A 13,525-nucleotide genomic window follows, 5' to 3' on the forward strand; every position below is an offset into this window, starting at 1 on the left:
CCTCTCTTGAATCTGTTTTCAGTTCTGTAAAAATCTCACCATCATAGCTGTATCCAGAACAGGGGATTCAAACTTGTGGTCCTGGGGCTGCATGCAGACCACACCTCACGGAGCAGGAGAGCAACGCAAGAAGGAAGGCAGCAGCTTGGTGGTCCTTCCTTAGGCTGACAAGAAAGTGGGACCATTTGGGGATCTCACACTTGTGCAAGCGAAGCAAGCTAAAAATCAGGCTAAATGGTGCAGCTCCTCCCTGCTATGGCTTTGGAATGAGAAGTTCTGTGACTTGGCAGAAAAGGCTGAAGGGCAGCTAGGGTCCTTGTCCTGCATCAAGGCAAGCTGAGGCCAGGGACTGTTACCTTGCCCCCTGGGCTCATAGTCACACTAAGTCCATAGAGAGAGGAGCTGCAAGTGAGCAGATCCAGGCCATGACTCTAGTGGTGATGGCTTTGCTCTCCCACCCTCTCAGGACACTCTGGTGGAGTGAAGGCCCTACACAAGGGAATGAGGCAGGATGAATGCAGGGCAATGGTGCTGAACTAGTTCTGGTAGCACAGGAGTGGAAGTGAGGGGTGCCTTCATTGTTCCTTGCTGGCCTCCATGCAAATGCTATCTACTGCTCACCCAGCTCAACAGAAACTCCCAGTTGTCACTGTGGAGCCATTGCTGTGGCCACCTAGGTTTACTCTTTCTTTTTCTCCTGTGTTATCACAGTGCCAGACTTTAATTCCAACATTGCCTTTTAAATTCTTCATTTATCCTTCAGCATCAGAAGTTTAGTAAGAGAAGAGCAAGCTAAACATCATGACATGAGTAAGAAAAGTTTGGAATCCAGATAGCAGCTCGGTCGGTGAAGGATGTGAAGAATTTATTGGGTTCATAATCTGTTTTTCCCTCATTAGCAGTAACTTCAATGGTCTGTCCTGTTGGATGGTATGGGGCATCAGGGTTGGCCCATGCAGTTGCTAAGCAAAATTAGATCTAAGGTTCTTGATAGTGAATTGTTTAAAAAAAAACATTATCTGGCGACTTTGTGGAATATGTGTGACCGCTATATGTGAACTGTTGCCTTTTGTGGCTTAGAGTTGCCTTCAGGGAAGATGCAAAGCCAGCATTAACATTTTATTATATTAACTTCACACCATCAACACTTTCAGAGAATAGAACTTTCTTTCTAGACGAATTAAATGAGCTCATTTAAAAGATTGTTTTATGTGTCAGCATTTGCAGTGTAAAAGTTCTGTATGAAGCTGCAGAAACATATTTTTGACTGGTTATTTTCTTAGTTGGTGTTTCTAAAACACACCGAAAGGCCTGCCAAGGACTGATTGGATGTATTTTATCGATTTGTTTAAATGCTGCCGTTATTATTCACTACAGGCAGGTAGCTAATTGGATAATCACTGTAACATAGCAACCCAAGAAGCGTATCGCCAACGTATTACTTCATTTTGCCTCTAAAGAGCTGCAATTATAGCAGTTTTGGGGTCAAAAGGTGGCTTGAAAAAACCCCCAGAGGGATTGAAAAGGACAAAAGTTATATAGTCTAATATTCACCTCAGGGCTTTCAGATCATTCTGCTAACACTGCTTTATGCAAGATTTTATTTTTAACCCCACTCTGTTTGACTGTGTTTGTGATCCTCACATTTTAATCCCATAAAGTGTACATTTAATATGTAATGCTACCTTTCTGCAACGTTCAGCAGTATAATAAAATGCAGATCCCATAGATTCTCTTTGAAATGCCAATATTTTAATATGATTAGGTCAGTGCTATTAACTTTGCAGTGTCATTGATCAGCTCTTGGTATTTGCCTCAGGAATGCTTTCTGGATGTTTGAAATGAGAATATGTGTAATTAAATTCATGCTAACCAAAAGGCTTTGTTGCCATTAGTGCTTTTTTTAAATTGAGACAACATGTTTAATATGGGTTAATGTCCTTTACATGATTGTATTTGCTCAAGGTTTTCCTTGTGGTGTTTGAATGAACTAAGGTAGGATAAAGAGTCCATGAGGTACAATGAGAAGTGAAGGCCAAACAGAAGTCTTGGAGGAAGATGTGAGGTGACAAGGTGATCTACATAGAATATATAGGTAGTCCTTGTGTAGCAACTGCCTCATTTAGCAACTGTTCACAATTACAGCTGTGATGAAAAAGTAACTTTGCAATCGATGCCCAGTTTTATGATCTTTGCAGGTCTGTAAAGCAAAGGAAGGCTGAAATAAGATCATAAGCACAGTTGCCATTTTACTTAGTGACTGCTTCGCTTAATGACCGAGTTGCTGGTCCTGATTATAGTAGCTAAACAAGGACTACCTGTATTGTGTTTTGATCTTATGATATATTTTGGCATGAATAGCTGCAGCTGATTTTTTTTGATTCCCATTCCTCAGTTACTTTCATTTGTATGCATTTACAACAGATCGAGGCATTTGTGTCGTTTATGGCTCAGCTGTTACATTTTTCTCAAGCGAATGGTGATATAATTCTTCTCTCAGAAAAGAGAGAGGGAAACTCTGCATTTGTATTGTGAATCTTTCTGTAGAATGAGCACACACAATTCCCTGGTGATCAGTTGTGTTGTAGTGTAAAATGCCAAATCACTCCATAATCTTTTCATCCATCAGCATATGACTACTAGCAAATGAAATAGTTACAATTCTAATAATTTGACAAGCCTGGGTGATGTTATTTTTGATTAACTGCTTTTGATAATAACTAAATTGTTGCTTGTAGATATTGCATCTGTTAGATTATGTATTGCCTTTTCATAGCAACAGTTGGAAAACGAATATTAAAAGGTAAAGTATTGAGTTGTGTTTAATTGAGTTTGACTTTTGGTAACTGTATCTGACACCAAGAGACAAGGGCTAGTGGTTTGCCATTCCATTACTTTTCCCTCCAAGTACTAACCAGACCCAACCTTACTTAAGTTTTGGAATCAGTCTATAGCATAGTGCTGCCACCTAGTTATGGATGAGTGCAAACACAGGCTTTTAAAAAAAATAACCCCTACTTTTAGAAACTTGGATAGGAAAATCAAGTTCTGGTGGGAAAGAGGTCTGCTATGGCCCACATTGGCCCCTCCCACATTCCCCACTTTCCTTTTTCACTTCTCTCCTTCTCTCTAGATTTTTGCAGTAGAATTGTTGCCCTCCTGCTCTGCTGACCTCCATCTCCTATCTACTGTCTTCTTCCAGAATCCCAGCAGCTTCACCTCCTATGTATATCAGCCCTTCTGTCTATCTTCCCTGTTGGCTTTTCTGATTTTTTTGCCACCTCAGATATTGTCTTTCTCCAAATCTTGCCTGATCCTTCATGGCCACCTCTCTCTCTCTAGATGTTCTTAAATATAACCAATAACATGATAAAATAAAATACTGCAGTAAAATATCAATTGTTAATATGTAAAGCAAAATGAAAAAAAAATTAAGCCCCCCTCATTTGTGTGTTTATTATTTTTGAGTGTGGACCTCAAAATGCTTCACAAAACATGTTTTGAGTCAACAGAAGTTTTACATCCCTAAATTAAGAAGATTCAACCCAAATCCTTAAGAATATCATGTCACTTTCTGGCTAGAGAAGAGTTTCTTTTGTTACTGAATATACTTGGATGAGGAATGAGATTGAGTGAATGCTAAAAGTTTCTGTGTACTTACGATATATATTTTATGGTGAGGCTTACAAGACTTACCATTAAATCAGAAGATCAGTCTTGGCTGATAATATTTGGAATGGAATATAACAGAAGAAGCAGTTCAGAATTGTGTAGGATATAAGCAAGTTTATCATGCCCTCTGATACTGTATCTAGTAGAATGTATACCATTTTTTTTCATTAGAAAACAGTGCTTCATTTTGTCTGAAGCAACACCAGTAAAGATGACAATGCCCTGTTCTGTAACTTGGAGGAAGAAGGTTAGTAAAATAAAGTGTAATATTGAGCAATTAAGAATTTGGCTAGAGTTCCTCCATTCATGGAATACTTTCATTGGTGGAGTGCCACGGGGATAACTTCTGTACTAGCAATCAGCTCTGGGTGTCTGGAGGAGAAATGAGAAATAATTTCCATTGCACAGACTTCTACAGTATGAGATTTCATCCATTTTGAAGATGCTTTCTGCCTTTATACCCTGTCTTTTCTTTAGAAATTCAAGGCTATGTATATAATACTCCCACTTCAATTTTAACCTTCAGGAACCTTGCAAGGGAGTATCGTTTAGAAATAGTAATAGGTCCATAGATACTCAGTAAACTTAATGAGTTGGGACTGAAACCTGGGTTTTTCAGTCCTAAATCCAACTCTCTAATCACATTGGCTCTTACATGTAATTTTGATGTTTATCAGTCATTGTAATTGGGCAGTTATGAATTGGAATTCTCTGAAATATACTTAATTCTGGGTAGGAGTTCTTAAAAATGGAAAGAAGGTTTTCCTTTGTGGGTTTCTACATTTGTATGATTGTGATGAGACCTGTACATTACTGAATATAAATAAGAGGCCTTTTTTGTATTCATCTGAATATTGTAATAATATTGGAAGGTTGAATGTTTCACAGCATGGGAACAGCTGCGAAGCGCTGGACTCTCAGATGCTTCAAGGCACAAGCCTGCAAGTGCTGTCAACTGAAAAGTATAGTGCAGCTATTTCATCTTTTCTTTCTTAAAGGATTTGCTGTGGAGGAAAGTAACTAATGAAAGGGTAGAGAAAATCCAGAAGGATGTTTTCTGGACCCCTTGTGAAATTCCACTACTAAGTCTGGGCAATGGCATGAAAAAATACGCTGAGTTTGGTAATGCCTCCTCCAACTCTCTTGGAAAGAAGCTATATTTCTCCTTCCCGCCAACAGTGTAACTTATTTGTCATAACGTTATGTATGTAAGGTTTGCCCCGTTCGACAGAGAAACTCTCGTGACACGTGTGGTTCACAAAGAAGGTTTACTCATGCGTAACGTAGTAGTCACAAGCAAAGCCAGGACTGGCTTGGTACAATTGTATCACTTGTTATATTCCCCCCTTCCCGCGCTTTTTTCCCGCCCCGCGATCACGTTGCTGCTGCGGATTATCGGCCCCCCAATAATCCCCCTTGATTGTCCATGATGGCAGGTTCAGTCAGGGTCCATTGTCCTTGATTGCCAGTTCCCCTCTGGCTGGGTTGGTCCCTCCCCGTTACGTGCAAGCCCGAGGGTTCTGTGCTGCGTTGCGATCTTGTTTCGCTGCCTGCGGCCCCGTTCATTGTTGGCTCGCGCCGTTATCAGTTTATAGTTAAAAGCTTCCGCTGCGGTTTTCCTGTTTGGCTGGGCGCAGGTGGCCCGTTAACTAGAGGCGCTTTCAGTTCCTCTTTTCCCCACTAGCTACCGCCGGTGGATTCCGCGTGGTCTGGCTGCGAGCTTCCCTGAAGCCCCGTGTTGGCCGAACCTGACAATGTAATGTAAAGTTACGGCTGTCAGGTTCAGCTGGCGCGGCACTGCTAGGAAACCCGGCCAGCCGTGCTGAGCCAATTCTACCGCCCACTCGCAAGCCGGCTAAAAAGAGGAAGTGAGAATTGCAGCTGATTAATGGACCACCTGCGCCCACTTAACAAGGAAACCGCAGAGTGGACAAAGGGCAAAGCCGCGGGCTGCGGAAAGGTGATCACTGCGCGATCGAGAAAACCCCGGCTTTGCGCGCAACGGAAAGGACCCCGGGGAAACAAGACCACGCCGGAGGGTCAGAGGAATCTAGGGACAATGGGAAATGGGCTGAACCTTCCATTTGGAACATTAAGGGGGATTATTGGGGTATCGATAATCCGTAACATGTAACTTGACGACAGGGCGAAACGCGGGAAGGGGAGAGCTATAAATTGTATCACAAAATGTCCCAAGCCAGTCCTGGCTTTGTTTGTAACTGTTGCATTACGCTTGACTAAACCTCTTTGTGAAGCACACGTGTCACGGGAGTTTCTCTTGACGAATGGGGCATTCCTTACAACGACAAATATGACTGCATTCAACAGTATATTCTTCTTGATTATAAAAAATAAACTTGTCGCTCTTTTTTTATGATGTTTCTTTTGAACTGGTGTAGCCTCCTCTTCTTTTCCTACTTTGCTCTTTCAGTTCCATTTTGTCTTTCTGTGAGATGTCATAATCCAGCTCATTTTTACTCATTTGGTTAGGATGCCTTTTCCCTAATCTGTCCACATTTATTTAATTATTGCATAAAGCTGTTTTAACTCTAAATCCAGTCTGATTTATGGACCCAATGTTTAGCACCTGTGACTTTTGTGAATCCTTTTATATCAAAAGAGTTGTTACTTTAACTGGTAATTTTTTAAAACTTTGGGGTAAAAGCCAGGGCTCTCCATCAGCCTATTCAACAAAAACCACTAGAAGAACAGATTCCGCCTGCTCTTACATTCATGTGCCTATTCTTAAAACTTGCTCCAGAGGGTTAGAAGGCATTTGAGAACAGATCTGAGGAGCAGAAGAGAATTTCTATTGTAGAAGTGGAAATGGATGCATACAGCTACATTAGATGGATTTTCTAGTTATATGAGCATTTCAGCATAAATATTACAGGAAAATGATGCAAGAATGCAATAACCACTTACACTAGCCTAGATTGCTGATTTTAATCATAATTCTAATAAGCTTCTCTCCCATAATCATGAATTAGGTAATGCACACACATTGTTAATTCAGTTTATCCCAGTTTGTTTTGTTTCCAAACATCCAAATAATGGTAATAATGGTAGTTAAAGCAATATCTTTCACACCCTGGTTGAATACAAATTTCTTGTATTATTCAGTGTGGCCTCTGCTCCTTTTTAACTTTTTTGCCCTTTGACAATTCAATCAATTTTGTTGTATTCCAAGTCCTAGTATTATCTAGCAAGTTAGTAACACTAATCAAAAACTAATCAAACTGTTTTATTTATTTTCTAAGTGCCAGATTTTTAAACAATTTTTCTTTAAAAGTTGTTTTTGTTTTGCTTTTGTTTGTTTGTTTTTTACTGTACTTAGACTTGGATGGTTCAGAAGGTTTTTCCAGCCCCTACAGAGCCTTGAGGTTCTCCTGTATCATCTTATTGTTAGGAAGGGAAAAGGGACAACATAAATAAAAAGGAAGTTCAGTAAAAATTTACACCTATATTTAACCTGTGAGCAAGGTTCCTAAGTTCCTGTAACCTAGGAACAATTAAAGTCTCAACTGTAATCTGGCTTGTGCATGTTGTTTCCCTACAGTATGTTTCTTCAGCTGACAAGCATGTGGATCATTCATAGATTAATTTTTGGTGCATAGTCTTTTTGTTACACTTTTAAAAAGATAGATAAAACATTTGCCTCAGGTAATCCCACCTTCCCTAAATTTTGACATACAGGCTTTTTTTTTGGTTTGTTATTGCTGCTGTGTATTTGTCTATATGTTTTTACTAGGTCTGTTGCCTCATCCCCAGTGAACTAAATGGGCCATCCTTTCAGAGCTTTTCTTCTTGCCAAACCTGTAATTTTCCCATGTTAGAATCCATATTTCATTGGTGTTCACTGACCTTGGTTTTCTTCTTGCAAACATCTCATTACCAAACTAGGTATTGTGTTTGATCGTTTGGTCATGAAAAAATGCCTACAAGAAGAAAACACCAAGATCCCAACATTTCAACCCTAAGCTACACATATTCTCCTCTGTTTATTTATTTATTTTATTTATTTATTAATTTTTTCAACCGCCCATCTCCCCTCAATGGGGGAACTCTGGGCGATTCACAACAAACATTAAAAACATAAATATACATATAAATACATAAAACATTAGTTAAAAACATTACTAAAAAGGAGAAGGAGAGTCCAAGAGGATGAAATATCTGAGGCTGAAGACAGAAGGCCTCTATGGGGCTAGCCATCCCCATGCTTGAGTTATTCCCTCCCCAGGCCAGATGGCAGAACCAGGTCTTCAAAGCCTTACTGAAGGCCAGGAGTGTGGGGGCCAATCGCACCTCCAGGGGCAGAATGTTCCAAAGAGCAGGGGCTACCTCAGAGAAGGCCTACCTTCTGGACCCCGCTAATCGAAGTTCTTTCACTAAGGGGGTCCGAAGCATACCCTCTCTGTGTGATCAGGTGGGACGGGTTGAAGTCATAGGGCAGAGGCGGTCACCCTCTGGCACCCAATGCAGCTCGTGGAGCAGAGGCATTACATGGGCCCTCCTTGCGGTTCCAACAATAGCCCGCGCGGCCGCATTCTGGACAGCTGTAGCTTCCGGATACTCTTCAAGGGTAGCCCCATGTAGAGCGCATTGCAGTAGTCTATCTGGGAGACTGCGTGAGTGACTGTTCGAAGGGCATCCTGTTATAATCCATATGTTAATCATGTTTATAGTTAAGCACTGATATGCAAAATGTTTAATGGATGCTATATGCCTTCATCATTGTAAAGGCCTCCTTACTGAAAAAAAAAATAGAGACATATAATTGATATATTATACTTCAGTTTGAGATTTGTATCTCAGAATTGTTTTGTGATTGAATGGAATCATTATAGAACTATTTTAGAATCTCAGTGGATATTTTAGAATTGGTGAACATAGTTGTATTCCTATTGAATTGCAGTTTTGAACAGTGTTCCATATTGATTTTCTTTTCAAAAGAGGAAAAAGGGTGCTCTTTTAATGTGTTTATAAAACCAGAACATAAAAATAAATTGAATCCCAGACTAGTTTAAAAAATTGTTTGTTTTTAAGGTATCAAATTATATGTAAATTTGCAGTAAGCTAAACCAATAATAAAAGAACATTGTCAAAGTAGGAAAATAAAATAGGATTACACTTCTCTCTTTGCTACAGTAGCAAGCTGTTTGTACTAATACATTGAAGGCAAGTTACAGTTAGTGTAAACATGGGTCTAATTAGAAAATAGGCACAATAATCTGAAATCATTTCATTAAATCATTAATAGCATTAATTGAAAGAAACCCATTGAATAACTTGGGAACAGTTGCATTGATTTAAAAAAGTATATCTTCAGGAAACAAAAAAAAAATCCCAGTTGAATGACAGGGAGATTAATTCACCTGTGATTCCCCCCCCCCAATTTTTAAAAAATCTTTCTGCCAATCTTGATCTTCTAGTGTGCTTTTTGATACCTTTCTCTTGTTTGTCAGTACCTACCAGGACTCTTCACCCTAATTCTTTGTTGGAATGATTTTTTTCTTTATTCTTTTTGTATTACTAGTGTACCTATTGGTACAATATATATATATATATATATATATATATATATATATATATATAATAAAAGTTCAGGCATTTGTAACTATTGGAACATAATCAAATAACTAACCTGTTCAAAAATGAACGGTCAGTTTCCATCTGTTCTAACACTGCTACAAACTGCAAAAATACTTTAGTGCCTAACTGGAATATACTCCAGAAACTCCCCTCATATTCTTTGACATGTCTGTGAAGCTTGATTGTCTGATTGGTTGTCTGAGTGATAATATAAAGAGACTATTAGGTAAACAACTAGCTGCAAACATTCCCATTATCTGTGAGGACACTTATCCTTGCTGCATCACAGGAAGGGTGTTAGAAGAAAGTCTTGATGCTAATATATATGAGGGTATCTTGGTTAACTTGGTAATATTCAGCCCTCTCAATAAATCTTGCTGAAGAGAATTATACTTAGAAAAGAATCACTTGGTTCAGGTAGCTGCAAGAGCCTGACATATGGGTATCTCTAACAGTACTGATTCTGACTCTTATGACTTTGTTCCCAAACATTTATTTATTTGCTTCTGCATGCTTTGAAGTGTCTCTGAATGCATGAAACCTCCTTTTTGTAGAAGGCCTATTTTTAGCTATCTAGCAGCCATAAGTTATACCTCAGCTTGTTATTAATATTTATAATAGAGCTGACAGCCATATTGTTTTTGTCTATCATGTTTCATGCCTATTCAGATGTTGATGATTTTGAATCCATCTTTCCTATTTCTAACATTTCTTGTGGCCCCAGGCCCAGAGACAGAAGGATTTCAGTTTCTGGAGATTGCAGAATGCCTGTTATGAATCTCTATATCCCATTCTCTATGTTATTTCTGCTAAATGAATGAAGATTATCAAGAATGTTGGGTTCTTGGAAATTATTTTGAAGCCAGTTTGATACTGCTACACAAAAAATTATGAAGAGTGATTAAAATACCAGGAAAAATTAGATAGGCCAGCATCCCTGTAAAACATGAAACAAAGAGTCTTATCTAGATATTTTTGGCTAGATTTCTATAAAGTCTGCTCTAATGTTAGCAAGAACAATAGCTTATAACTTCATGTATAGAGATACAAAGGCTTGTGAAACCATGGTATAATCCTTGAGAGAAATATATTAAATGTATAATATTCTTTCTTCATAGAACTGTCTCTAATTGAAATCTTAGATTGGGATGTAAGGAAGCAAGTGCTGTTTCTTCTGACATGTAGTTTATCTCCCACTTTTCTGTACTTGCTTTGACCATAATGGAAGTCCCATCATACAGTGATTTGATGGCAGTATAAATGTAGAAGAATAGCAGCATGAATTGTCAGCATGACTCAGCAGGAGAATGAATTTTGCCTTGCCAACTTGTACTGCAATCCTATCATCAGAGAACATGCAGAAATAAATGAGCTGGTGTTATGTTTGGAAGGATTCCAGCTATCCTAAATGGACTGGATTCATGGTCTGCTGATGATGCAGGCATGTTATCTTGTTTTCTTGCAGTCTTTGCAAATATGTGTTGCCATTTCCTCCATGCTGGTAGATTTTGTCTCCAGAAAGTGATGAATCACTTCATTCCAAGAGGAACCACACTGTTAGGAGAATCTGACACTTTGCTTCATTATTCCATTTCATTTTAACCAAGTTACTTTATTCAAATATTTGCTTATTTATAATGTCATCCTTCCATAGGACTGCAGGAGATGTACAACATAATGAATGGAGATGTCCTCTGGGATTGTCTTGGGGGTAGATCTTTAAGAAAAAAGTAAAATAAAACTAGGAATTACTGAGTGCAGAATGGGCAGAATTCCTCTTGATATGCTTTTAATAAAGTACCTGAAATGATGAAATACTGTTTATTCGGTCAATGACCAGCAAAAAAAACAAAACAAAATCCAACATCAAAGTAAAATCAAATAGTTGAGATGAAATACTAATGTAACAAAGAAAATAACATAAAAATGTGACATACACTACTATAATTAATTACCTGTGCAAATGTAAATTTAAAATATTATTGTCTATGATGTAAAATATATATCATCTATAAACAAGGTAGCAGTACATATTTAACCTAAAGTGACAAATAAAACAGAAGTGATTATTCCCGTAACCAGTTATGCCTTATTTTCATCGCGGCAACACAGAATTTGGCTACTGCACAGGTGATAAGAGGGTTTTGAATCTTCTAGAAGATAGTTCACATAGAAATTGTCTGGCCTTTTACTGGAAATTGACATATTAGGGACAGAATATAAGGAGACCTGATATCCCTGTAGAGTTTTCAGTGTAATAATATATGGTGAAATGGTTTCAATCTCCTTGTCACCACATGGGCAGGGAAATTAATCAGGAAGAATTTTGTATACCTCTTTTTCTCCTCTAATGGTTTTTGATAAATTTTATTTGCTCTGAAAGAAGGATTCTATGGGATAAACTGCTGACCTATAGCCTCTTCTCAGAGCTTTTGCTCTCCATGAGCTTTTTTCAAGCTAGTCAGCAAATCCTGAATCTTGAATGATAAAATGAGCTGACATTCAGTCCTGGAGACTAAATTTATGTCTGCAGCCAGATAAATACTTAACTTTGGAATTCCTAACCATTCCAGAGCCTTCTCTTAAACTGAGCTTAATGCTTTGCATACGCTCTTGGAAGGCAGAATTATTTCTCTTAATCCTTTCTGAGGAATATGAATATCCCTTTGGACGTCAGAATGTCTTGCAATACGTGACATTTATTGGATTCATATAAATTCACTATGCTTAAAAGTTTTGAACTTTATACTCTTTTGAATGTTCAATATTTCTGCATAAATATGACCTAAAACTTAATCCAAAGCTACATATTTGATCCAAAGCTACATATTTGTAGCTACATATTTGTACAGATGATCCAAAGCTACAAATTTGTGTAGCAATGCACACCATTGATGTTCAGTGTTCTCCTGATAATGGTCTCATGAACACTGACATTCGCCAAGCAAGAGAGGTCTTTAGTTTCTTAGACATTACTCTGTGGTTCTTTGAGACCTCCTGGAGTATTACACACTTTGCTCTTGGTGTGATCTTGGTTGGTCAACCACTCGTGGGGAGGGTAACAATGCTGTTGAATTGTCTCCATTTGTACATGATCTGCCTGACAGTGGACTGGTGGAGTCCAAACTCTTTGGGAATAGTTTTGTAACCTTTTCCAGCCTGGTGAGCATCAACAACTGTTTTTTTGGAGATCCTCAGAAATCTCCTTTGTTCAAGCCATGAGACATTTTCACATCCCTGTGTTGTGGAGATCAGACTTTGATAGTGAATACCCAGAATCCTGTTCTTTAAATAAGGCAGGACCTTTCACACTCACACCTGATTATCATTCCATTGACTGAAACACCTGACTCTTATTTCCCCTTCAAATGAACTGATAATCCTAGAGGTTCACATCCAGACATAAATATGTAGCTTTGAATCATTTTCCTCAATAAATAAATGAACAAATTATTTAGACTCATTTGTTTAATTGGGTTCTCTTTAGCTAGTTTTAGGACTTGTGTGGAGAACAGATCACATTTTAGGTCATATTTAGGCAGAAATACTGAAAATAAGTATAAGTATATAAGTAATCTTTATTGTCATTGTACTTCTCATACAACAAAATTAAATGCCACCCCAGTGCAGCTTTAAAAATATAAAAAGCATAGAACACATAAAACATATAAAATACACCTTCAAATGCAATCAGGTTCACAAACTTTTAAGCATCTCTGTATAATTTTTTTTTAAAAACACTTTCCAGGCCACCAAGAATAGCATTCCTTCTCTCTCTCTCTCTTTTTTTTTACTTTTGGTGAGACAGTCTGCTATTATCCGTAATGTAGCTAAATTTGTATGGTAACTTGTAAAGTGACAAGGGGATGTCTGTAAAAGTGGCAATCCACTTTCCTCTGCAGTTGTAGTGTGTAAATACTGCTTGCTTTTATGTTGCCTTTGGAATTGCTATGTACTGTATTCCTGTCTGGAGCTCTAGTACGTTATTTTAAGTTGGTGGCCTCTAGCAATCATGAAAGATTCATTCATTCATATCTTTTTTTTTTTAAACACATTGAAGAGTTGTTTGCTTCTCTGTTATTTTGAGCCTAGCCTGTATGCTTTCTAATGATAAGATAATGGGTTCAGGATACAGGTAGTCCCTGGGTTAAGAATGGCTGGTTTAAGGACGACCCATATTTAAGAATGGAGCCTATGGTAGCAAAAGTCGAGTTAAATACACAGTGGTTCAAGTTAATTACACAATACTGCTTATACA

General features: G+C 38.2%; 1 protein-coding gene across 6 annotated transcripts in view; it reads left to right on the forward strand.

The window, feature by feature from the left end:
- The window catches only part of TBC1D22A (TBC1 domain family member 22A), a 233,223-nt gene that overhangs the window by 108,900 nt on the left and 110,798 nt on the right, over nucleotides 1–13,525 (forward strand). Inside the window, exon 13 of one of the 6 annotated variants that reach the window (XM_088141644.1) lies at nucleotides 3,844–3,882. The exons of the other annotated variants lie outside the window; for them this stretch is intronic. Coding sequence (XP_087997770.1) covers nucleotides 3,844–3,867 — 24 coding nt within the window. The 3' untranslated portion in view covers nucleotides 3,868–3,882. Of the gene's footprint in view, nucleotides 1–3,843; nucleotides 3,883–13,525 lie in introns of those variants that run through there. 6 annotated transcript variants of the gene reach the window in all.

The sequence above is a fragment of the Python bivittatus genome, unplaced genomic scaffold (assembly GCF_059951505.1).
Source record: "Python bivittatus isolate LINGU-HERP-01145 unplaced genomic scaffold, Pbiv_v1 ctg000330_np1212, whole genome shotgun sequence".
NCBI classification, from domain to species: Eukaryota; Metazoa; Chordata; class Lepidosauria; order Squamata; family Pythonidae; genus Python; species Python bivittatus.